Genomic DNA, 27,496 nt, shown 5'->3' on the forward strand with positions numbered 1-27,496 from the left:
CACGCGAATTAGCTTCATCTTTGCGGATCACGACAATGTCGACCACACTCATCTTCATTATCAGATGCTTGTATCGACAACTTCCAAGAATCACAGTGGGTACATCATTAGATACATCATTTGTAGCCATTGTGGGGTGGGTGGGTTTTACAATGATATTTTCTTCGGAAAAAGAGGAAACCAAAGAAGAGAAAGAGAGAAGAAATAGAGAAGAGAGAAGAAATAGAGAAGAAAGAGAGCAGATAGAAATGAAGAAAGAGAAGAAAGAAAGAGAAGATGAAGAGAGAGAAAAAGAGGAGAGAGAAAAGAGTGAGAGTGAAAAAGAAGAGAGAGAATATAATAAAATATATAAAATTCACATTAGGGACTGATCTGCATGTCAGACGCGTGAATATGGACTGAATTGCTTAGGGAAACTACCTAGGGACTGATCTGTGTTTTGAGTTTTGGATTAGGGATTTATCTGTAGTTTCCCCTTCGAGATTAGGGTGAAATGATGGAATATTACATTATGTTTTAATATATTAAAAAACTCCAATAAATCAATTAGTCTAACTAAAAGATATAAATATAAAAATTCCGGACAAACATAAATCAATTCTAGAATCCAAATTAGGGATGAACAGAAAAACTGAGAAACCAAAAAACCGGACCAAAAACCGAAAAAAATCGAGTCAATATGCACCGTCCTGACTTAAAACCGCATATACGGTAAAAAAAATTGAATGACTGAATATATTGGTTTATGTATGGAGAATAAAAAAATTACCGAACCGACTACCCGAATCGAACTGATTTATACCAAACGGCGTCGTTTTTATGTATACTATAAAAACTTACTGTCTTCCCCTACCGTGCGTCTATCCTTCGAACGCCTCCATGTGACATGTTTTTTATTAGTTAATTTTGGGTTGTGACATGTCTTTTATTAGTTACTTTTGTGTTGTTATTTGTTAATTTTCTCAAACAAATGTAATGAAACTCCAAATTTACAGTTAATCAAATATCGATTTTATGCCAAGCCGATTCGAAGCGATAGATGAAACCAAAACCGAAAATAAATTGAATTAAACACCGACCTGAAAAAAAACCGACATGTTCGGTTCTTAAAATATGAAAAACCGATTTGAAATCTTAAATGACCAAAATACCCTACAAATTAAACTCGTAACTATAATCTGAACTAATTTTAAGTCACTTTAGTTCATTTGAAATCCAATACTTTACGAACTTAACGAATTCTCATAAATGTTCTTCAATCTAAATTTAGATTGAATCTTTATTTTATTTTACTTTCTATCTTTTGGACATAATTATCTAGGGCCTAGGAGTGCTAATTTGAAAACTTGTTTTCCACATCTTTATATATAAAGAAAAGGTTTTCCCCGAAACCATAAACGTAAACCTAGGGGTATTTTTGAAATTTTAAATTTTTTAGTCGATTTTTGTTTCCTTTTTTTTTTTTCTTTTTTTTCCTTATCGTCCACATTTTTCTAACTGCAAAACTTCGGTATAATTACAGTTTTGGTCCCCCAAGTTTGCACGTTTTTCATTTTTGGTCCCCCATTTACCGCCGTCAACAAAATACACATTAATGTTGTCACATTTTAACACATTTAGTCCCTCCGTTTGTTTGACCGTTAAGTAGTAACCGTCAACGGCTGAATTTGGGGTTTTTCTTTGAGAAAATTGCAATAAGACCCCTGTATTCTTTCAAAATATTCTAAAAACCTCTAAAAATTTATTCAACCATAATTTAACCCCAATTTCATCAATTAACTAATTTTAAGCAATGACCCCAATTTTTCAAAATTGGATAATCCGACGTTGACTTCCTTTTTAACTCGGTTGACTCTTTTTTCGATTAATCTTCTTTTGCCGTTGTTGACCGATGTTGAATGTCGGGCTAACAACATTGACATTTGTCTCTTGATTTTTATTTTATTTTTATTTAAACTGTTGAATAATGGGAAAATATAATTTAAAAAAAATTCAAAGCTGATAATCGGCAAGAACAAAATATCATAAAAAAGTCAAAATAAAGAAAAAAGGAAAAAGTCAACGCATCTCAATAACGGAAAAATTTTAAGACAAAAACAAAAAAAAAAGATAAAAATTAACGGGCGGTGCTAGCCCCAAAAACCGTTGTACTAGAGTGGTTATCTCATTCCAAATTACTCCGCACATGCCTAATTCATCTTCTTCATATTTTTTTGGGAAAAAAATTGGGATGCACCGGCGGTTCCACGAAGAAAAAATTGAGGGGAACAAATTATGGATTTTAGATTTTTTTAAATTGTAGTTAGGCCCTAGAATTTTAGATAAAAACTTTATAAGAGTTTGTAATTTTAATATTATGATACTAGATATTAATATATTATTATTATTGTGTTCTACAGTTGATCAGAAAAAAAAAAAGTCACAAGAAAACAAGAAAAAGTTCATAAAAAATCAAGAAAAAAAAGTTCAACATTGTTAACCTAGAATACAATGTCGGTGAACGGCGTCAAAATCAATATTAAATAAAAAATTCAATGCCGAAAAAAAAGTAAGAAAAAAAAAAAACGTCGGTCAATGGTCACCGGAAATGCTGCTAAAAATCGGGGTCGTTTGTCAAAATTGATTAAATAATGAAATTGGGGTTTAATTAGGGTTGAATAAAACTTTAGGGGTTTTTAGAATATTTTAAAAGAATGCAAAGGTCTGAATGCAATTTTTATCTATGAAAAATCTCAAATTCAGCAACAGTTGACCGTTACTTCTTGACGGTGAAACAGACGGATGGACCAAATGTGTTAAAATGTGACAACATTAGTGTGTATTTTGTTGATGGCGGTAAATGGGGGACCAAAAATGAAAAATGTGCAAACTTGGGGTACCAATACTGTAATTATCCCGCAAAACTTCCGTAGAAACTTCTCCACTTGCCCTTATTAGCTTCTTTGTTGCATAAACACATTCACCACTCCACTACTGACACAGAAACCTCTTTTTTCTGCAACAATGGAGCAAATCGAAAAATCAGAAGCAATCTCATGGTAAGTAATCCTCCTAATATACCGATTAAATTCAATAATTGTGTTTCTTCATTGCTTTGCAGATACCTGATGGCAAAAAGTAGAATCCACGGCTCGATTATTTTTGGGGATTTTTATATGTTTGGAGAAGGAATTGAATTTTCAATTTCCCTCATTATCGATCTCTGCACTTTCCACTCCCTTATTTTCATTTTTTTCCGCCTACAAAAAGTACAGAATTTGAATACTATCTTTGTTGCTATTCTGGACGAATTCTAAAGTTTATCTTTTGTAACGATTTATTCGTGTAAATTGACAAATTCCACACAACTTGGTTGGTTTTGCATTCAAGCTGCTGCTCATGAAATTCTTTGTTGCTCTATTTTCTTGCATCTTTGCTTTAGCCTTTAGGTATGTTGCTGTTAAAGGGTCAGTAAGTGAAAATGGAAATAAGAGATAGACTAATGGAGGCCATTAGATCGTACATTGCTTTATAATTGAACCGCAATGAAATTCTAGGAACCAATTTTCTTGACGTTATATGTAATGTAATCAAAGTTCTTCTAAGTTTTGCTATATTGTTTGCGTTATTCTGTTCTTTTTTTGTAAAAAATCAATTGATGGATCTGTGATAGTATGAAAAAATAATTTTTCTTTCTTTTCCGAAAAAGTATTTCTGTGAGCATTTTTGGCCACTATATATATTATCAGACAAGAATAATTAATCACATAATACAATTAATGTGAGCAGGACAAGCTTCTGGATGGGACAATCATCACCTATTTGTTTCTCATTACTAAGTACCTCTGTTTGTTTGAGAAATACTAGCATGACATGTATCCTTCTTTTCTTTTTTGAGATAATTGTTTTGGATATAAGGAATTTTGTAAACTGGGGTGCGGAAAATAATTAGTAATTCCAGAAGTTGGCTTTGTAAGTTCTTCATTTCATCATTTTTATTAAAAATGTCACAATGTATAGCAGTATGTATATATATATATATATATATATATATATATATATATATATATATATATATATATATATATATATACTCTAATATTTCCCTAAATTAATAAAAATTTGCTTTCTCAAAAAAAAAAAGAAAAATTTGCTGGTCCGACTGTATTAATTTATGGAGGTTTAAGTGTATATATACACATATAGATATAGAACATAGTTCAAATTCAAAACGAAACAAGGTTTTATATATGGATGCATGTAATTAAATTGACCTGGGTGATGTTGGCTAGAGAGATGGCGATATCGAGGTCACGAAGCTGCCTGAACTGGGAGGAGTCGACCTCGAAGAGCTGGCCGTACTCGTTGCTGTGGCTCGGGCGTTGGTCGTATAAATTGAATGTGCCTTTCGATTCGCCGCCAAAGGGCCAGATGCCGCCCTCTTCGTGGTGGCTCATTGCTCTAACTTGCTCTTCCGATGCTTTTATTATTACACCTTGCTTTTGTTGTCCGAACAGCCTCTGTAGCCTATCCCTCCTTGTCTGCAGAATCCCCATGTAATTAATTAAATTCAACCACCGTAATTAGTTAATTAATAAATTAATTCTACTAATTAAGTGAATTAGAAATTTTACATTGAAAGCAGCTTCAAGTATTTCATTGCTGAAGGCAGTGTAGAAGGACTCTGGATTCTCCCCTCCGGCGCCAAAAAATGCAGATTTTTTTTTTTTTTTATTACAAGAGAATTTACAGTTAAGAACACATTTATATATAGTGTAACAAATTATTTATGAGCAATAAATAAATAAATAAATAAATAAATTAATTAGTAATTACCTCGAATTGGCCGGGAGTGTTGACAGGCTGTAGAAGCTTGGCAAGGACTAATTTCTGGTTAGAGTCCCTGTTGATCTCCCGGAGATGATACGCGCGCGCACTTCTTTAATTTGTGGAGACAAGACGGGTCTTTGGTATTTTAGACGATAATATGTTGATTTCGTTTTGGAGGCTTATGGGTTTTGAGCAAACTGGAATCCCATCAACTCTTCGTTTATGTTGGAGAAGAAGTAAGTGAAGATGGAGGGATAATTTACGTATTTACGTTTTAACCCAAGTTTGGGGTCATTTTGTATTTTTTTGTATCTCAGCATAGGTAGTTTAGATGTTGCTTTTGTAACCCTATTTACGGGTCATTTCGTAACCCACTTTACCTCTTCATATATATTCACATTTATTATCTTAAAAAGAAATATTTAATAATAATTGTTACAATAAATTCAATAAAGCAAAAAAAATTAATAACCGGGCAGAACATTAAAATTGAACTTGTACAAAATTAGTAACAATTTGCATCTTGCTTTCATTGTGGTGCAAGATTAATAAAATTGGAGTTAATACATAAATTATTACAATGAGAATAGTGAGTTCAAATTTTCGTAAGATTAGAAGCAGTAATGGCATTGCACTTCATCTCAATAATAAATATGTAGATTTGATGGAGCAATTTCATGATTTTTGATAAACATATTATTAGTATTCATAAAAGATTAAACCACCTCAAGGCAATTTTTCAAAAGGACATCCCCATTCTTGTCAAATTCTTGACCCGTGTTAAACTCATCTTGATACAGAGCAAGAGGTTGGCTTCTCTCTCTCTCTCTCTCTCTCTCTCTCTCTCTCTCTCTCTCTCTCTCTCTCTCTCTCTCTCTCAGACACACACTTCTGTTGATGCTTTTAAATTTTTTGTATTTTTTAATGTTTTTGAAAAAAGGTTAGTTTGTAGTTTTGATTTACATTTTGGTTCATTTTGGTTTTGAGTGTATCAGGATTTTCAAAGTTTGAATTCGTGGGTATATCGCTGGAGATTTTTGTTGCTAGCATTAATTTGAGGTAAACATGATTTATTTATTTGTAGAAATAAATTTATTGTTTGAAAAATATGATTATCTCGAATGTGGAAAAATATTAATTTATTGTTTTAATTTTGAGTGTGTTAGGATTTACAAATTTTGGGTTTATTGCGGGAAAGGCTTCCCTCTTGCTGCAATCTTTGAGAGAGATTTTTGGTGCTAGTAATCATATACTAATTTCAGGTTAGTAAGTTATTTGCTTAAATTTTAATTAATTGTTTTTTAGAATTACTTAAATTATTTGTTTGACTATGTGTTCGTAAAGGAAGAAAATTATACTATGTTCACCATTATTGTTTTTTGTTATTTGTGGAATAATAGTTAAATTGTTAGTGTTGTTAAGTGTGTTAGATAAAAAAAATTGATTCTTAATTTAAATTCTTTGAATTGTTTTGAAACTTATGATAGAAATTTCCAAAATAGTGATGAAAATTTTATAATTTTACAAATTCTGAAATTTTAGAAAGAAAATATTTGGATTTCTTTTTTGAAAATACAAAAATAAAATAAAACGAATAATATCAATTCCGAATAATAGTAAAAAAACGAATAATAATAGAAACACTAAAATCAAAAAACAAATTCACAATTATTTAAAAAATGCGGGGTTTAAATATTTAGAAATAATTAAGATATTTCCCTTTTTCTTAGATATTTAAAAATGTACGAAAATATAAATAATTTTTTAAAAACATATTTGAAAGTTATTGAAAATTATGATTAAGTATTAAAAATATTAATAATACTCTGAAATGTTTTTTTTCTTTTTAATTCATTCATTCATTTAGGCCTGTTTTTTTATTTGCCGCAGCATCATAATATAATGGCCGGTATTGTCTCTACATTTGGGATACTAGGTATTTTAGTATCTCTAGCCGTTTACCTGGCTCCGGTGTACGTCCCTCTCTTTCTCTTTGTTTTTTTTTTTTTTATAGTTAATATTTTATGGTTTAGTTTGTTAATGAAATATATTTATGTTAGTGATAATTAATATTGGTTCTTTTATTTTGTTATAGTTTAATCTGTTAATTCCCAGAAATGATGATATACAACAATATGAAATAATTTTCCAATATTTAGGAGTTATTCCCGAAAATTCTAATTATAATATTAGTATTATTCTGTACTTCTATTGTTTTGACAATATTGTACATTTTCTATATCATTTTCGAAGAATCACCGGTGAAAATTCCAATTTTTGTTTTTGGATTGGGACCGGAATTATACTTTTAATTCCCATATATTCTGAAATAATTTTTCATCATTTCTGGATTATTCCCAAAATCTCTAATTATAATCTTAGTATTTTTATGTACTCCTATTGTTTCGTACATTTTTTATATAATTTTCGATTTCGGAATTAGAATCGAAATGGAAGTAAGAAAGAAAAGTACACTTCCAAAACAAAAAAGAAAATTTTGCCAATTTTTCTTTTTTCCTTTTCAAATTGGACATATAATTTATGGTTTAGAATAGCCATAAAATTAAATACAATTTGGTACGACTTAGTCTGTTTATGTCGAAATAGACATGCCTTAGTTATCTATGTGAGCCAATATAATTAATAAAGTATGTCCTTAACAAAAATTAATACAAAAACATTACCTCCCGCACAACAAAAGTGTGCATTTTTATCCTTACAACAAAATATTTATTTTGATCATATTTAATCAATAATAAATAAATAAAAAGCTAAAAGTTAGTTACAAATTTTTGTAGGTGTACATTTAGAAAAATCCGCGACAAGAAGTCGACGGTAGGGTATACGGTGATTCCGTATACCGTGGCCCTATTTTCATCGGCCATATGGCTCTATTACGGTGCCATTAGGTCAAACGCAACCACGCTGGTTATTATTAACAGCATTGGTTGCGTTATCGAGATGGCGTACGTCGTCATATTCTGCTACTATTCGGGCCATCATGATCGAGTAAGGTTTCAAATTCTTCATAATACTTACAAAAATATTAAAACTAATTTTATTTAAGACATCACTAATAGTTAAAAAAAATAATTTTGTAGATTTTTACTATCACTATCTCGAGTATGCTCTTTGGATTATTTTGCGCTATCACCTTTGTCACGTACTTTACGTGCAAAGGTGATTTGAGGATTATGGTCGTTGGGTGGATATGCTTTGGATCATCCATCTTAGTCTATTCATCGACTATAGGCACTGTGGTAAGATTGATATTAAATAGAGTTTGTAAGTTTAAATTAAATTTATATAATTTTTTTATTTACCATTTTTTTTATATATAATAGGTTAGAGCTGTTAGGACGCGCAGTGTGCAGGGTATACCTATCACACTGACGTGCGTCCTCACAGCTAATGCTGTTATTTGGGGCATCTATGGCTTTGCCAAAGGAGATGCCAATATTTGGGTATGTAAATCCTAATCAACATTAAATCTAATTAAAAATTAAATAATTAGTAATTTTTTTCTAAAAAAACTTTTTTTTTCATTAATACAGATTCCAAACATTATTGGATTAGTTTTAGGTATAGGCCAGATTGTAGTGTACGGGATCTTCCGTACGCCACAGACTGGCGAGATTACTGGAGAGTCTCAGACTGCGGAGACTATTTGACAGGTTAGAATATTTTTATTTATTATTTTTTAGTATTTATTTATTATTATTATTAATTTTATTTTTTTTAAATATACAGTTTGGATAACACTTGTTGCAGGTAGATATCAGACAATGGTTCATCAAATCACCGAAGATATGTGGTCCGTCCTTAAACAAAATTTCGTCGAAAAATATAAAATAAGGCCCAGTTATCTCAAGCTGCAGATCTGAATCGTCATCGGTTTGGTCTACATACACCACCACCCTCAATTTCCTTTTCTTCTACCGCAATTCGCCGCTGTTGCTGAGATTCTTACGGCCGTTTCTCTACACCGTTTTCTGTCGTCGGCTGCTTCCGCGGCCCTCTGTCCTTAATTCCAAAGTGCCTTTCTCGTCCAATTGATTCTTGCTCTCTCTCTCTCTCTCTCTCTCTCTCTCTCTCTCTCTCTCTCTCTCTCTCTCTCTCTCTCTCTCTCTCTCTCTCTCTCTCTCTCTCTCTCTCTCTCTCTCTCTCTCCCTCCCTCTATGTTTTCCTTCTGCTTTCCATTCGTGGTTGCAGGAAAAGAAAAACAGCGTGTAATTGCATCTATGTACGAAGAAACTTTTTTATTCCACTACATTTAGCATTTTAATTCGGTTGATATTTTCAATTTGTTGCCTATTTTTTCTTGCTCAATAAAATGTAATTTCCTTTTTTAAGAGCACAACAATCACATTTTACACTGTATGATTACTTTTAGGGCAAATTACCAAAACCCCCCTGAGGTAAGGCTGAATAACGAAAATCCCCCCCTTGTTTGCGTAATTACGAAAATCCCCCTGAGGTATGTTGTCATCTTACAAATTCCCCCTACGGTGTTACTTCTGACGGAATCTTTTTGATTCCATGGAATATTCCTCCGAAAATGACATTCTTGCCCTTGAGGGGTAATTGTAAGCATATTAATTACTTAGGGGGTAAATTGTAATGTATTTAAAAAATGTAGTTATTTTAATTTTAAAACTATAATGTATTTCTTCATTTTATAATTATTAAAAAGATAAAATGTATATAAAATAATTAAAGATAACATTAAAAGTTTTTATTTCTTTTTTAATTTTTTTATATATTTTTTTATTCAATAAAATCGAGGTTACGTATTTTTGAAATACTCTCGTATTTCTTATTTTATGCTACAAATATTTTTAATAGTTTTTTAATATTATGGTAATTGTCAATGTTTTATTATATTTTTTCGTCAAAAGTAACACCGTAGGGGGGCTTATAATACTTAAAAAACGTAGTTATTTTAATTTTAAAACTATAACGTATTTCTTCATTTTATAATTATTAAAAATATACAAAAAGAATATATAAAATAATTAAACATATCTTGTAACATAATTTTTTTTACTTGTTTTGTATTTTTTTTTATATATTTTATATTTTTTTATTCAATCAAAACGAGTTTACATATTTTTGAAATATTCTCGTATTTCTTATTTTACGGTAAAAATATTTTTAATAATTTTTAATATTTGTTTAATTATATTTCAATTTTAAACAAACGAAATGTAAAAAGTATATATTAAATACAAATAAATCATAATATTCCATTGAGGGGGATTTTCGTAATTACGCCTTACCTCAGGGGGGTTTTCGTAATTTGTTTTTTTTCTTTTATTTTTTACATATTTAACAGAAGGGTATAATAGACTTTTCACGTTTTCTGTTAAAAAAAATTGGTCAACCGTTAGTCAAGGGGGATTTTCGTAATTACGCAAACAAGGGGGGGATTTTCGTTATTCAGCCTTACCTCAGGGGGGTTTTGGTAATTTGCCCTTACTTTTATGATGAGGTATGGCAGTTTTATTTATTTATTTACTTTTTGTAATTTTATGATAATTTGTTAGTATACTTGTACCTAATTTACTACAGAATCAAGTGTATCTGATTCTGGAATATGCATGCTGCCAAGAGAGAACTCTACAAAGAGCTTCGGTTTGTAACTTCACCTTCGCGAATGGTCTGGCAAGTTCCCAAGGGTAATCGTTGTTATCTCATTTTGTTTGATCTTAATTATGATTTCCGTGAGGATGATGTACTTAGAACTCTGCGACTGATTTTTCGGAAAAAAATAAAAATAAAACTTTTGTTGTTTTCTTCTATGTGCTGAAAAGGAATTTTGATATCTCCTCAAGAGAATGTGTAGTGTTTTATATTAGCATTGAATTTTTCTTTCTTTCTTCAGGTTTTGACGAAGCAAACTTTTTCTAATGAAAAATCATTCTAATTTGTTCCGGGGAATATTTCCTTGATTTTATACGGAAACAACTTTGATGGTTTCCAATGATGGTAGCAACTGATTATGGAGCATTGACTATTTGAGGCGTATATTTCAATCCTTTGAATTTTATTTTTTTCCTATCTAGAAACTTAAATCTTTTGTCTCAATTCTTTTCAGACCTGATGATTCGTCCATTGGCTTTGGTGCCCTTGTTCGGGCAAATATGAGAATAGTCGGACATGTTACAAGTGCTACTGTAACATCATCGTTGCTAGAAACTATAAGCTTCAATACATTCCGCTAAACATTATATTTAGAAACATGACTACATGTATTAAATATTTTGTGTTATCTATTACGCTGGATAAGAGTTTGCATATGTAGTTGCATTTTGTAAGATTTGAAGAAGAGCAGTATAAAAGAACAAATTTCTTATCTACAGTCTACAGTTCTTGAAGCTCATGTTGAATATGTGGTTTCTCTAAATTTTGTTTCTACGGACTATAAAGGAATAAGATCTTCACCGTTGCTTGCTGCCGTTTTCCATTTTTTTCTTTGTTTTATCTGCAATGTAGTGATTTTATTGTTGTATGATTAAATCGATCGGGCACCGGCCCCGCGCCTTGCGCGGAGCCCCGCGCCTTGCGCGGAGCCCCACCCCTAGTATATATAGATAGATAGATAGAGAGAGAGAGAGAGAGAGAGAGAGAGAGAGAGAGAGAGAGCGAGGGAAGAAGAAAAAGAAGTATAATGAGGTCATGTTTGATTGCACTTAATGACCTCTTAATGACCACTTAATGACTATTAACTTTTTATTCGGTAAGACATTGTATTTTCAGCGTATTTGATAGTGATCTCTGAATGGAATCATTCACTTTTGATCGGTTCAGTTAAAACATCATAACTTATTGGTTCAGAGGTAAGTTTAGTGAAATTGAGACAAAATTATCCCGGTATAAAATTTTGTCCCTCCCTTTATAGTTCTCTTTCTTCGTTCTTGTTGCAAATTGTCCATTTTGATTTGTAGTGATGAAAGATGGTTTCCACATAATTATTTTTAAATAAGAATTGTCCTTTTTATTGTTGGAATAGTGGAATTCAAATTTTTTTTTATGGTATTTTTTTATTTATTCGATATTACTAGTGAAAAGAATATGATCAAATAATTATAAAGGTCAGTAGGTCACAGTGAATTTTTCATTTATATATAGTAATAGTTATAATATATTAATATATGTAGGGGTGTTAATTCGGTAAAATTGTATCGAACCCTTCCGGAATTTCGGTAAACCGAAATTGCAGTACTTTCAAATTTTTATACCATAATTAATTTGGTTTTTTCGGTTCGATACTGGTAAAAGCGAAAATATATTTTCTTATTTAAAAAAGTTAAAAATAAATATTTAAATTAATTAATTCTAGAATTTGACATTCAAATTACGACAATCGGCCCTAAAAATATAAAGTGATTTCAATAGAGGCTAATTTGGAAATAATGAAAAAAATATCAAATTTAAAAGTATTTTATAATTTGATATAACCTTAAAGGATTTAAAATAAAATGGAGAAAAAAATAAATATTTTAGTATTCACTACGATACGGTAGACCGGACATCAATATTGTATATCGTACCAAATACCATAATTCAAAAAAAAAAATTACTGAATACTAAGCATAATTTTCGGTTCATTATTTGGCGCGTACCGAACTTTCTATCGGTTTACCGACCGAGTGAACACTCTTAAACATATGTCCATAATTTTAAGGGTTAATATAGTAAAATTATACTATTCAGATATAATAAATTTACAGTTATCAAACAAACTTAATCATTATGCATTCAATATTCAGACATTGTGCTTAACAATTCAGTTATTTATTCAGCATTCAGTGTTCAGCGCTTAACTTTGACAAAAAGTTTAGCACGAAAACTTAATAACAATAATGTATATATATTATATATACTGAAATGATATTTATAGAGTTAAAATTTATGTCACAACGTCTCTTTAATATTTATTAACTTTTAAATTCTAAAAACCTAATATTCTCAAACTCTTTCAACCATCAAAATCTCTCGACACCAATTTGAGACACGTGCAACTACAGATTTGAGGTAAATTTTAGATTTACACAAACCTTGAACTATGAAATTGTCGAAAGTAAAAAAAAAAGGTAAAAAAATCCAATTTTGGGAGTTCCGTGTAGATCTACATGGAATTACCGTATAGAGTGTATATCCGCGTAGATCTACACAAAATTGACTCTACCAATTCCGTGTAGATCTACACAGAAGAAAATAATAATAAAAAAATCGGCTTTCTAGTGGTTTTTTGTCAAAACTCTTGTTATTTCGTATTGCTCTTCATCAAATGACTCGTCGAAAGTTGCCCGTGAAGATAATTTATCAGATCATGATTATGATTGTCATTTACAATTTTAAATCGCCATAATCCGTCAACTCGATTCTGGAGACACCACAACGCAAAAGGATAGTTGCATTTCTTTGTCCCGGTATATCGAAGATTTTCAACATTGACACATCTTGCTCGTCCAATCCCATACTTCTAGACTGTTTTATCATACGTATACCATGACTAATAGCAGTTCCTTTCATGCAGTTAACGAATGCATTTCGACTATCTAACACAAGCGTAAACATCAAACAACTCACTATAGTCGGTTAATTCATGCGTGTTCAAATGGACCATCTCTTCTTCCAATTCTTCTTCTTCCCTTTGTTGTTGTATCATTAAAAAAATCAATTAAAATAGAGAGGAAAAAAAACCGGTTTCGTGTAAATCGACACGGACCGACTTGAACTGGTTCCGTGTTGTACAACACGGAATATCTGGTTCGGTGTTGTACAACATGGAGCCCGGTCCAGGTCAATCCGTGCGGATTTACACGTAACCAATTTTTTATTTTTTTTAATTCCGTGTTCAGCAACACCGAACTTTGGCAAGTGATTATGTGTTGATTAACAAGGAAATAAAAAGATTAAGTATATATATATATATATATATATATATATATATATATATATATATATATATATATATATATATATATATATATATATATATATATATATATATATATATATATATATATGAAAACGAAAAATTTACTTCAACATCGGGATAATCGTCGTACATTTAATTAATTCTAGTTTCGTAATTGAAAAAATCGGAAAGAAACCTATCAAAGTTTTAAATTCAGAACGAAAGAATTTATTAAATTTTAGGAGTTTTTGAAGTTTGGTGAGAAATTACTCTCCAAACTATCAAAAGCACTTCTATAGCTATCAAAGCCCATATATATATTGAAATGCTTTCTGGGGTAGAACTTTGCTATTTGCAGTTAACACCCCAAAAATACTTCTCTCACTACAAACCCTCTCCCACCCACTCTCCCCCTCCCAAAACGAAACATTTAAAAAAATAGGGTAAATTACAAACACCCCCTGAGATATGATTAAATTACAAAAACACCCCTCTTGTTTGGTTAATTACAACCACCCCTCAGCTCTTCAAATTTAGTGGAATCTTCGAGATTATATGAAATATTATCACTTTTGTACCCGTTTTATACCATTCAAACTCTACATTATGAAGTAAGATGATCATAATATGTGATTTTTAGCTTGTGTATATCAGTTTGTAGTGCATCGGAAACTGTATTTTTACACAAAACGAATACAAACTAGAGCACATTACATGGAATCTAGATAATTATATTGAATTTGGCACAATAAGGGTGGAGGTGTAAGAAAAAATCATAGTTGAGGGGTAGATGTAATTATCCAAACAAGAGGGGGGTTTTGTAATCTGACCATACCTCAGGGGGTGTTTGTAATTTACCCAAAAAAATAAAACAATACAAAAAGTTTGAATTCAAGAAAAAACAAGTCAAATTCATCGAAATTTTGACGTATTTGCTACTCACAAACGTTTTTATTGCATTGTGTAGGAATTTTCACTTGTAATTTCATGTTAAACATCCCAAGTAGGGCTTTTTTTTCCTTCCAAAATTGCACTCGGTGAATGCCCAAACTGGGCGTTCACCAGCATTTTTCACGTTTTTTCACGTCTGTTTTATTTTTAATACTACACACATTAAATAATAAAATTATTTAATATTTTTTAATTTAAAGGGATTATTTTACAAATTTTCGGGTAATTTAGGAAATAGTTAGACATAAAATTGATGAAAATATTAAAGGAGTTGTAAACACTAAACATATTAAAGTTGCAGGCGACAAAATGTGTATTTCATTAGCAGATTTTGAATTTTCAAAAAAAAAAAAAAACCAACCCACATAGTTGTAAATTTAGAAAACAATTGAAATAGTATATATATATATATATATATATATATATATAACATTAAGAATTTGGGAATAATTTAGATTATATTTAATATTAAAGGAATGGTAAATAATTTAAAATTACAAATAGCAATATATGGTATATTAGGAATAAAAAAAACAAGAAAAATTAAAAATAAAAAGAAGAAGAAATAGAAAGGATCAGACTATCACAATAAGGTCTGGATCTAGGTAAGCTCACTGGAATTCTGCAGACTACTTGACCAGTATGGCTACAGTGCATCATTACCAATGATACATTTTAACATATATAACAGAAGTATATAAGGAATAATTTTTTTTTTTAAAATTAAGGGTGTGCAGTTGCACACCCTAGGACAACACTAGATACGTCACTGCCTACAATTTGTTAAATTAAATTTTACTTAAAATACTAAAATAATATTCTTTTACCATTTTACTCACTATTTTATTTTTGCTACTAAAAGTTTAATAACTAAAATAAGAATCAGTAAAAAAATATTTTTAACTATATGTAAAAATAACTTAAACCCTAAATTAATGGCTATTAATACCGGTAATTAAAAGAGAGTTAACCAACATTAAGTAACGACGAGAAGAGTTTTCAAATCTTTAAACAATATGGGTCCCACGAAAGAAAAGGGATAATTAATGTTTTTGTCCACATGATAAATTAATTCTTTTAAGATTATTTTTCTGATAAAAAAGTTCTTGTTGGCTTTATTTTCAATGAATGTAACAAATTTATGCAACACAATTATAGTAATTGAAAACGAAAAATCGATCACAAGAAACAATAAAAGAATAAAAATTAATCAATAGAGGTAGGTAGGCATTCCCAGCAAATTGAGGGGTGTAAATACATGAAACAATAAAAGAATAAAAATTAATCAACATAGGTAGGTAGGCATTCCTTGCAAATTGAAAGGCTGTAAATGCATGTAGGCCCCTAGATTAAGAAAGAAAGATTGACAAAGAGAAACTTTTCTTTATAAGAAGAGATAGAGGTCTCCTATAATCAAATACTATAGGGTAAATTACAAATACCTCCCTGAGGTATGGTTAAATTACAAAAAAACCCCTCTTGTTTGGATAATTACATCTACCCCCCTCAACTATGATTTTTTCTTACCTTTATGGTGCCAAATTCAACATAGTCATCTAGATTCCGTGAAATGTGCTCTAGTTTGTACTCTTTGTGTAAAAAATACAGTTTTCGATGCACCACAAACTCATATATACAAGCGAAAAATCACATATTATGGTCATCTTGTTTCATAATGTAGAGTTTGAATGGGATAAAACGGGTACAAAAGTGATAATATTCCATATAATCTCGAAGATTCCACTAAATTTGATGAGTTGAGGGGGGTGGTTGTAATTATCCAAACAAGAGGGGTGTTTTTGTAATTTGGTCATACCTCAGGGGGTGTTTGTAATTTACCCAATACTATATATAGTAACTACTCATATTTAATCTTTATTGCTGTAATTGAGAATAAAATGTGTTTCAAGACAAATAAAGAAAGGACTGAGCATTAATGAAGCTATGTAAAGAAAACAAATTGGTTTTCAGTCACAAATAAAGAAAGCACTGAGCATTCATTGAATTTAAATACCTAGCATTATTGGCACATGTGATGGAACAATTCAACAAAGTGCATGTAATTATTTTTCCCAGATTCTGGATTTTACGTTAGTATTGAGCTGTAAAATGAATTTCTTTTAACGTAAAACTAAACTCATTCATTTATCTTAAATTGGGCCGGCCCAAGGCAAAGCAAGGCCGAGAAATCGAAGATTTGTAGGGCTTCTACTTTTGATTCATATTATATATTAAGGTGGGTATAAATGTTTTCAAAAATCATATTTAGCTCAGTTGGCAGTAGGGGGTGTGAATGAGTTGAACTCGCATGTTTTGGAAGGCTCGAGCTCGAACTCGCATGAGCTTCGATGAGCTCATGCGAATTGAGATTTTCTGGCTCGAGCTCGAACTCGCATGAGCTTCGATGAGCTCGAGCTCGGCACGAGCTTTACAATAATTAACTCATTAATAAAATAATTCAATATTTGTTAATAATAACAATAATAATTTTCATTGTATAATATATAAAATAAAATTAAATAAATAAATAAACAAACAAATAAGAAGCTCACGAGTAAGCTCGCGAGCTATCGAACATTATAATCGGGCTCGAGCTCTAGTTTGAGATTTTGTCGAGTCGACTCGTCGAATTCACGAGGAGGCGCGGCTCGTTTACTACCCCTAGTTGGCAGTGTGACGTTTATATAAATTTAATTGCAAATACCGCCCTGTGAAATCTCTAATTGACAAATACTACCGGTGAAAAAAATTACTAATTCCTCCATTTGTAAACATTTTCGTAGCACATAACACCCATTGGAATTTAGATAATGGAAATGACAAAAGTGCCCGAAGGATTTTTCAACAATCAGTAAATCATATTTGTGATTTCTAAATATTATATGTATTTTTTGAACTTTATATTGAATTTAATTATACCATATTTTATAAATTTATTATTATTAATTTTATTAACATTATGTGTTTTCCAATTTTGTAATTAATATATAAACAAAAATTAAACATATATAGTAATAACATTCAAAGTTTTTATATGTTTTGCAACTTTTCTATTTTACATTTTATAATAAATAAAAGATAATAAACAAAGTAATAAAAATAAACATATATCTAGTAATAACATTTATTATTTTACATTTTACATATATAGTAAATCATATTTGTCGGTTCTGGTCCGCCGGTGCCTGCGGGTACTCACCACCAGGTCAGTGCTCCTGCACAACCACCATTTTCTCCATTACCAGAATTAAAATGGTGCATGCATATATGTAAACACTCAAGAAAAATAAATTTTATATCCAACCCATTTTCACTCCCTTGGTTGCATCCCCAAGGTTTCCCGGCGAATTGGTTTGTCCGAAATTCACGATTTCTCCAGCAAATCGGTTGTTGTTGTTGAGGTGCAAGCATCGATGTCAATTATGAAGACCTCCGGCGGAAGTTTACCGGCAAATTTGTGTGTGTTTTCTTCCAAGTATTGACTTTGTTTACATAGGGAGCTACGAGTATGTTTTTTCTTGAGAGGGGCTTATTTGGCAATTAGGATTTTATAGGGCTAGTATTTGCAATTAACCTGTTATTATTTGTTGGAAGTTGCGGGGTCGATCCGAGACGGCATCTCGTAACATGCCACACGAATTTTTCTTTATTTTTATTTTCTAAAAATTTCTAACTTTCTGGTTTGTCTTTTTCCATCATTTTGTCTTGAAGGCCCAAACTAATAAAGCCCAACATATAAATAAGAAAACAAATGGCCATTCTAAAAATAAGGTCAGTAATTTAGAGGGCCTCGCTTCTAAGAGGGCCTCGTTTTCGAGTTTCACCTCAGGTGGGGCCCTGGGATGACCCTACTTAAACATAAAGTTTAAATCAATATTTGGCGTCCAAATAAAGAGAATTAGGTAATGAAAAAAAAATGTATGATGAAAATAACTCTAATTGTGCAAACTATAAGCATAACTAAATCTTGCGAAAAAATAGTGGAAATAAACAAAACGAATGATAATAGGCTAATAGCAAACCACTATTTGTATGTAATAAAAAATAGAACAAAGAGTTTTTTTCTCTTTACAAAACAACATTTCGACACTAAAATTAGGAAAGGAGAAGACAAAATAAAAAATTATACCCATATTTATTTTCATGAAAAGCTTTGAATTTGTTTTAGGGATTTTCATTTAAACAAAGCGTATCAACTGCACAACACGGCTGTCCTTAATTAGGTGAAATACAGACACGACCCGACACGAGTGTTAGAGACGTGTTCTAGTGCTCGAGTGTTCGAAATTTGTGTGCGTCATAGCAAATAGCCAAATACCAAAAAAATTTACATGTAAAATTGAATGAAATTAAAACATAAAGTGATGGAGTAAACTGAGAAAAAAAAAAAAAAGCTTCATAACATTTATACAATGACAAAACCATGATTCAATCACTTAGGGGGTCGAATATGCATTAAAATAAAGAATATAGGAATAGAAATTTATGACAACAATAGTTTCCATGTGATTATTCGCAACTTCTTTCTTTGATAAATAAAGGGTTAAATACAAAAACACCCCTGTACTATGAACTTTGTATCATATACTCCCTGTATTATACATAAATACAAAAAAACCCCTATTGTTATACTTTTTCCAAAATCTGACGAAAATACCCCTGCCAAGCTTATAAATATAAGGGTTTGTTCGAGCCATTTTCCATTTAACATTATCGGTCAATTTTACTTGGGAAATTTTGATTTTTTTATTTTTTTCTTCAAAACATTTAATTACTTCGATTTTTTTCCTGAATAAAACCTTTTATGGTTGTCATTTTGAATTTGTTCATTTTTTTCTTAAATATCTTCCGGTAGTTCAAATTCTCAACAATAATAGGATTGTAAAGATGTTTGTAATCTTAGGATGTTTGAACTACAGGAAGACATTTAAGAAGAAAAAATGAAGAAACTCAAAATGACAAAAATAAAAGGTTTTATTTAGAAAATTAAAAGAATCTAAGCAATTAGATGTTTCGGAGAAAAAATAATAAGTACCAAAAATTTCCACGTAAAATAGACTGAAATGGTAAAACATATAGTGGAAAACAGACTGGAAATGGAAAATGGCTCAATAAATAAAATCAACTAAAATTCTTAAACAGGGTCAGTCCGACGTATTTTGGGGCCCTGGTCAAAACACAAAATTGTGCTCCTAAATAATATGGAGTTCAGTACCTAAAAAAAAATTAATACGAGGAACATCCTCGATTTTTTTGAAAATTTATACATGTAAAATTTAAACATATTTAAGAATAAAATTATAAAATTGGAACGATACAAAGAAGATTAGCATGACGTCTGCGCAAGGATGACACCCATAAATCGAGATGTGGTCCAAATTTTTATGGTAATCAAGGTTTTTAACGAGGTATCATCATGAATTTTTCTTTTAGCCATAAAAAAATAATAAAATTATATAAAAAAATATATTTACTTTAACAAAAACTAGGTTAAAGTTAGGAAATAAAAAACCAATAATGATTAAAAAAATGAATTAAAGTATAACTTATAGAAAAGTAGAAACATAAAATGATACAAGGATTGAGCCGAGAGAAAAATAAAATTGGAGTAAAAAGACATATACGGAGAAAGTGTGGGTAATATTTAAAAACTAACAGAATTGGGTAAAAGCATTAGTGGGGAGGGGAGGGAGTTGAAAAGTCAAAATAAAAAGGGAGGACCTTTCTTGTTAGTAGAAGAAAGAGAGGGCTGAAAATAGGAAAAGAAAAAAAAAAGAATTAAACATATTATATTTATAGCCTACTAACTAAGGACATTGAACCGACTAGTCAACTGGGTCACGGTCGAACCGGTTCAACCGACGGTTTTCCGGGTCTTTCGTCTTCCGACCGGTTTTTTGGAGCATCCGAGTTTTCATGCTTAACCCAACCGGACCGGACTGGCTTCCGGTTCCCGATTGAACCGGTCGGACCGGCCGGTCCGGTCCAGTCTGGTTTTAAAAACATTGCTACTAACATATAACCAAAAATTTGGGGCCTTGTTGACAATTCTTAAACATATATATTTCTAAACATATACATTTCACAAAAGACAAACAGACGTTCTATTATTTTACAAAATGTATCTTTTTTTTAATCCATATTCAATATTTTAGCTATTTCTTTCTCGATATACAATATCAATGACTAGTGTGGTATATATATGGGCTCTCGAGATACGTGCTTTGGAATCTGGGTTTAAGTGGTTGTGGCCCGATTTCAGGAAGTGGGCTGCCTAGAGATGTGGGCTTGTGCCGGTTATATCAAACCATTTGGGCCTCAAGTCCGACAATCTCAACCTGAACCGAACCGAACAAATGGTCTAACGATAAGGCCGGCGTTTGTGCCGATGAATTGATGTTCGTTTTATTGTCTTTAACTTGCCTACTAAGTGTCTTGTTATGTTTTTCGAAAAAGATCCAGTACCGTCCTCCTCCAAATCCCCAGAACTCGTCAACTCCAACAAATACGTCAAAGCTTCAAAACAACAAACTGCAAATTCGGCACACTATATACATGCATAAACATCATATACATATTTAATAAACCTACAGAATTTAAGGTTAAATACAGTTCGTGCTTCAGTTTCACCATGGTTTAATCTTTTTATTTCGAATTAATGCTTCGATGAGAGAGAGAGAGAGAGAGAGAGAGAGAGAGAGAGAGAGAGAGAGAGAGAGAGAGAGAGAGAGAGAGACACCCCCCCCTATAAATATTGTTTCGGTTGCAGTTTACCCAAAATATATTTTTCGAAAGACATACTGCAACAAAAATAACATATGAAACGGGCGACGTGCAAAAAAAAAAGGAAAAACATTTTTAAGGGACAATGTGCACCGAAACACTCAATTTCGGTGAATAATCCATTGAAATTTTGGTATCGGGGCAACGCACAACAAAAAATAGCATTTTGAAGTGGATAATCACTTCTTTGAATTTCGAGAGGGAAAGTGCGAAAATGGAGCTTCGCTCTCAAACCCCGGAAAAGCAGGTATTGGAGGCGTCATTAGAGATAGTAATGGAAATTTTACTACAGCTTTTTCGAAATATATTGGAACAACTAGTAATAACAAAGCGGAGGTCGGAGCCTTAGTTATGGGTCTAAAAATTGCTCGAGAATTAGAGATTGAACGTCTAATTGTCGAAACTGATTCTTGTTTTCTCTTATCTTGTTTTCACAGGAACACAATATGCCACAGCAAGCTAACAACTCTAATGGAGGACGCGAGGGATCTACTGCATGAATTTAGAAGTGTCCGCATCACTTTCGGTTATAGAGAAACTAATAGTGTTGCTGATGCACTTGCAAAATTGGGAACGTCTCTTTTAAACAACCATGTTTGTACTTTTGATAATCCTCCCCAGTTTATCCTTGATCTTTTGGCTAAAGACAAGGATTCTTTATATGTACGAAAAACCAGCAGACCTTGTACTAAAACTCTTTTGCTTATGTAATATATGAAGTATTTTGCTTGTTCAAAAAAAAAAAAAAAAAAACCCTACATCCGGTGATAAACACCGGGTGAGTCTTCTACTGACACGTGTTATATTTAACTATTTATTATATATTCCCCCACTTGTGTTAACCTATAGGAGTTTTAGAAAATTACACGTATTAGCAGAAGACCCACCCCGTGTTTATCCGCGAGTGTAGGGTCGAAGGAGCCCGTCTTTTGCTTGTGAGAATTATTAAATATTTGAAATAATTTGTCAATACTAATTATTTTAAGGGCAAATAGCATTTCACATTCTCAAAAAGTGTCATTTTAGCACTTTCCCCCCTAAAAATATGAAAAAGAGACATTGGCCCTTCAAAATGTACAAGTGGTTGCATTTTGCCCAAGATGCGTATTTCCGGCATATTTACGTAATTTGGAAGGGTAATTTCATCAGATCAAGTACAAGAGAATCTGATTCTCTCATGTGGACAAAAGAAAAATTGAGAGCAAAGCAGAGTAAAACTCTGCTTACTACATGATTCACCTATTACTATCTCTCCCATTCACTTTGTCTCTCTCAGACACGAGAGAGAAATCAAATGTCCATGCATTCATCTTATTGTGACGTCATACCCCTTGTCCACCACCGGAGCGTTCCATTTCTGAAGCCAGTGGGTGGCTCGTGAGGTTCCACCAACGGAACTTTTCAATTCCATCAACGATTGCGTCCAAGGATTCATAAGGCCTTCAAGGATTTCAATCCTTGACTCCATATATAATTTCAGATTTAAGGAGAAAAGAAGAACCCTGATTTGGTTGATCCAATTTGGGGAGAAAAGAAGAGCCTAAATGAAGAAATTACCCTTTTAGATTACTCAAATCTGTCGAGAATTTCACCAGAATTACACCTTTGGGGCAAAGTGCAATAAGTTTTATATTTTGAAGGGGCATTGCCTCTTTTTTTTTTCTTTCTTTTTTTAGGGGGAAAGTGCTAAAATTGAATTTTTTTAGGGGGGCGAAGTGCTATTTGCCCTTATTTTAACGTATTTTTTCTTCTCCAAAACAAAGCTAGATAAAATTGTAGGGTTAAATACAGTTTGCACCCCTGTACTATTGAAAAGGTCGCATTCACTCCCCTGTAATATTAAAAACTACAAAAGCCCCCCTCCGTTAGTGATTCTGTCAGTCAAGTCTGATATGGCACGTTGACCACATATATTTCAATATTCTGGACATTTTTATCCCTTAAATATTTATATTTATATATATATATATATATATATATATATATATATATATATATATATATATATATATATATATATATATATATATATATGGGAAATAAGTGATAACCCCCTAGTTTTGAAAATATATATGAGGAGGCCCATTAAATATTCTGTCCTAGTTAAAAACCCAAATTCTGAACTTAATTAGTGAGAACCCCCTAGACAACTTGAAGTACCTGTTTTACCCTTTTAATTTTAATTCAATACATAAAACCCTAGCCCTAGCCTTCCACACGTATCAGTCCACCCGACACAACTTCGGCCCCCTTCTCTCTTCATCTCTCTCTAACTCTCTCTCTCTACAAACCCTCTGCAGCCAGATCTGCTCCCCCACCGCCGATCCGCCACCGTCTTGCGCCGCTGCTTTGCCACCGACGTCTGTCGCAGCTCCGCCACCGCCGTTCGTCTTGCGCCGCAGCTCCGCCACCGCCTTGATAAAAAAACACACTGATTTGTTTTTTTTGTTAATTTTTAATTAATTTGCTCAATTCGTTAATGGAGGTTTTTCGTCTGCTGTATTTCATTTGTGTTGGTTTGCTACTGGGTGTGTGTTTTGGCGCGGATCCCATCACCAACTTCGAATTGGATATCTCTTACATCACTGCTTCTCCTCTTGGTGTTCCTCAACAGGTGAATTATTTCTTCATTTTTTCAATTTTTCAATTTTAATCAGTTCACTATGTGTTTGTGTGTGTGTGTTTTTTGTTTTTGTTTTGGTTATTGGTGAAGTTAGGATTTATCGAATTTGATTATGTTTTTGATTTGTGTGGATTTGTGACTTTTCCAATTTGTAAAATTATTTTTGATTATGGATAAACTGTAGCAGTAAATTCTATGTAGGTTTTATTCTATTCCATTTCGATTTCGATTACTATTTACATTAATTATACAGTTCTCATATCTGGTGTTATTCCAAACCAGTATTTTTCTTTGTTCCTTGTTATTTGATAATTCATTTTTATTTGTTTATTTAATATTTGCATCAAATTATAATTATACAATTCACTTCCTTTTGCAGGTAATAGCAGTCAATGGGAAATTTCCATTGGCATTATGCGATAATTGATGAAGCACAGAGACTTAAAAACCCCTCCAATGTATGTTTTCTGATCATACATTTATCTAATTCTAGAATCTGTTTGATGGCCTTATCTTAGTTGTCAATCCTCACACACATTAGAAAGTTGGTAGACATTTTGAACTATGTAAGTCTTTTGCACAATGGTCATTGGTTAACTGCCATCTCACTATACCAATCTCTCACACCGTATTAATCTTGACGTATGTTAACTGGAATTAAATTATTTTTCGTTTCTTGTGGGATTTCTGTCTATTAGGAATTTAGGATACATTAACTAGGCAATCATGTTTCCTCTCTAACAGATGCATGATTATATGATCAATCAGTTCTAATCTGAAGGCGAACATATGATATAGATTCACTTGTGAACTTTTTTGGTGGTGTAGATGAATTTTATATATAGTCATATATAGTCACATGTGGTCATGTACACGTAGTCATATATAGTCACATGTAGTAACAAGAATCAACACAACTACATGTGACTATAGTTGACTACATATAGTCATATGTAGTAACAAGAAGACATAACTACATGTGACTATAGCTCACCAAAGTAAATTTATCAATAAAGTGTTTTTCATTGTTTATTTTTCTATTTTCCATGTAATGTAATTCGAATTTTGCAGGTATTTTTTTAGTTCACCGAAGTATTTTTTGTACAGCCATCATCGAATTTTGCAGTTATTTTTTGAGTTTTGGTTTTAATTTTTTTTCTTTTTTTTTTGTGAAGCTGTGAGTTTAATTTTAGGAGTCGACTTGTACATAAAACTCTATTGTTGTGGCAAGAAATATAATAAAAAAAAACTCGAAACTTGTTCCTGGTGGTGCGACAAAACTGACTGTTCATCCATTGAAGGCATAGAAAAGGTAATGAATTTTAATGTGCTTATTGATATATTGAATCACAGTTTATTAGTCCTCAAATGATCTGTTTACTTTTTTTATACTTGGGAGTATATGTAGATTCGTGATGAGAATATTTTGTTGGTAATATAATATTTATATTCTATTTATCGAGAGTGAAATAGGTGACTGCTTTACGTGTGTTTCAACTATTATTTTATCTATGGTTCCACTTCAACTTGCTTTGATCTTTAAGCTTTGGTTATACGAAGAATAATGACTAGCATACTCTGTTTGTAATTTGATTTTGATAATATAAGCTGTCTCGTATCGTCTGGAGAACAAAGTCAGGTACTTGAAGGGACACACATAAAGTCACATACATGTATATAGTCACATAGGGTCATATATAGTCATGTATAGTAACATACAGTAATATACAGTAATATATGGTGTAGTCACATATAGTAATATATAGTCACGTGTAGTAACATACAGTAATATATGGTGTAGTTATATATAAACTATGTAGTCATGTATGAGTTATGTGGGGAGTATCTATGTATACCGGTAGGTGATAGTGCGTGTGTGCACATTTCAATTTGAAGCAAAATTCGTTGTTTGTTTAACTCTTTTTCTTTTTTTTCACAGGTTTTGGTGTTTGAACTACTATGTAGTAAGTTTTTTCACAGGTCTTGGTGTTTGAACTACTATGTAGTAAGTTTTTTTGCGGAGTGGATTGTGTTCGTTGTTCAAAACAAGCGGTTCTCGTGTTGACAGTGCGATTTGAGTCAAATTTAGTCGTATAGATAATTGTAGTCATGTAGTTATATATATTTATATACAAGCTATGTGGTTTTTCTGATGTATAGTGATCTTGATGATTGTGTTTTTTTTCACTTTTTTGTTAGGCATTAAATTATTTATAATATCAAGAATCAGATTTTGAATTTTTTTATTGGTATAGATGATTTTTTATATATAAAATCAACGGTTTTTATAATCGATCGACCATAACTTTGAGGTAAAAAAACAGTACATGGCTACATATAATTATACATGACTGTAGTATACTATAGTCATGTGTAGTCAATTTCAGTACAGTAAATTAAAAATTAAAAAAGAAAATTTAAATAATTAAAAATTAAAAAAAAATTAAAAAAATAAAAAAATTAAAAAAAAACAAAATTAAAAAAAAATAAAAAATAAAAAATAAAAAATAATTAAAAAAATAAAAAAAAATACAAAAAGAGAGTACGTATAAAAAAATAATAATAAAATAAAAATTTATAATTCTTTATTAAAAAATCTGAAAAAATGATAAATGCAGGTCTAAAAGTGTGGAGTGCAGTTTGCTATAATGCTGAATGCAGTTGGAAAAGCTGAATGCAGTTGGTTAAAATTTACAAATAAGGGCACAATAGTACTTTTGCCTCTCCAGGGGTGTATCTCAAAGAAAGAATTTTAGGGGTGGACTTACCCCTATATATTTTCCATTCTAGGGGTGTATATCAAATGGACCCATATATATATATATATATATATATATATATATATATATATATATATATATATATATATATATATATATATATATATATATATATATATATATATATATAATGTTTTATACAATTAACAAAATAGATAAAAAAAACTATAAAATTATAGAAACAATTAAAATAAAAAACTTCAAGTTTCAATTATTGATTTATAAATAAATATAATTTTTAAAATTTTAAATTGCAAATTATAAATTTAGTACAAAAAAATAATAGGAATTACTAAATAATGAAATATTCTCTAATAATTTATAAAATGACAAAAATTATAAAAAATACTTTGTTGTAGAAATTCAATTATTATAAAATAAAATAAATATATGTACAAAAGTACAAGAATCCTCCAAGCCCCACCATCGGAATATAGAAAAAAAAAATATTTTCACCGTGCTCCAATCTGCACAAAAATTCAACAACTTTTCTCTTCATCATCTTCTAAAAACCATCAAAATCCCATCCCACCACCAGCAAGTGTCCAAATCTCATCACACCACCAACAACATCAACCACCCATTCCACAACAACATCAAAGCTCATAGTACAAGAACCCATCA

At 31.3% G+C, this 27,496-nt stretch overlaps 1 protein-coding gene, 2 long non-coding RNA genes and 1 other non-coding gene across 4 annotated transcripts; all 4 read left to right on the plus strand.

Moving 5' to 3' along the window:
* Positions 1-5,977: 5,977 nt before the first annotated feature.
* Positions 5,978-8,708, plus strand: LOC105964761 (bidirectional sugar transporter N3-like). The gene is made up of 7 exons (XM_088827073.1): positions 5,978-6,071; positions 6,700-6,782; positions 7,608-7,818; positions 7,911-8,069; positions 8,154-8,273; positions 8,364-8,483; positions 8,581-8,708. Exons 2-6 carry the CDS (start codon positions 6,712-6,714, stop codon positions 8,478-8,480), a joined length of 678 nt encoding a protein of 225 aa, XP_088683199.1. The 5' UTR covers positions 5,978-6,071; positions 6,700-6,711; the 3' UTR covers positions 8,481-8,483; positions 8,581-8,708.
* Positions 8,709-10,283: 1,575 nt separating this feature from the next.
* Positions 10,284-11,263, plus strand: LOC105964404 (uncharacterized). The gene is made up of 3 exons (XR_016035017.1): positions 10,284-10,305; positions 10,388-10,487; positions 10,907-11,263. It is a non-coding gene; the product is annotated as an uncharacterized LOC105964404 (long non-coding RNA).
* Positions 11,264-19,969: 8,706 nt separating this feature from the next.
* Positions 19,970-20,070, plus strand: LOC148766305 (U6 spliceosomal RNA). Its single transcript, XR_016035147.1, has one exon. It is a non-coding gene; the product is annotated as a U6 spliceosomal RNA (small nuclear RNA).
* A 3,718-nt stretch (positions 20,071-23,788) lies between these two features.
* LOC148766306 (uncharacterized) lies at positions 23,789-26,276 on the plus strand. Its single transcript, XR_016034781.1, has 3 exons — positions 23,789-24,083; positions 24,472-25,404; positions 26,032-26,276. It is a non-coding gene; the product is annotated as an uncharacterized LOC148766306 (long non-coding RNA).
* Positions 26,277-27,496: the final 1,220 nt, after the last annotated feature.

Source organism: Erythranthe guttata, chromosome 12 (assembly GCF_056151865.1).
Source record: "Erythranthe guttata isolate IM_541 chromosome 12, IM_541, whole genome shotgun sequence".
NCBI classification, from domain to species: Eukaryota; Viridiplantae; Streptophyta; class Magnoliopsida; order Lamiales; family Phrymaceae; genus Erythranthe; species Erythranthe guttata.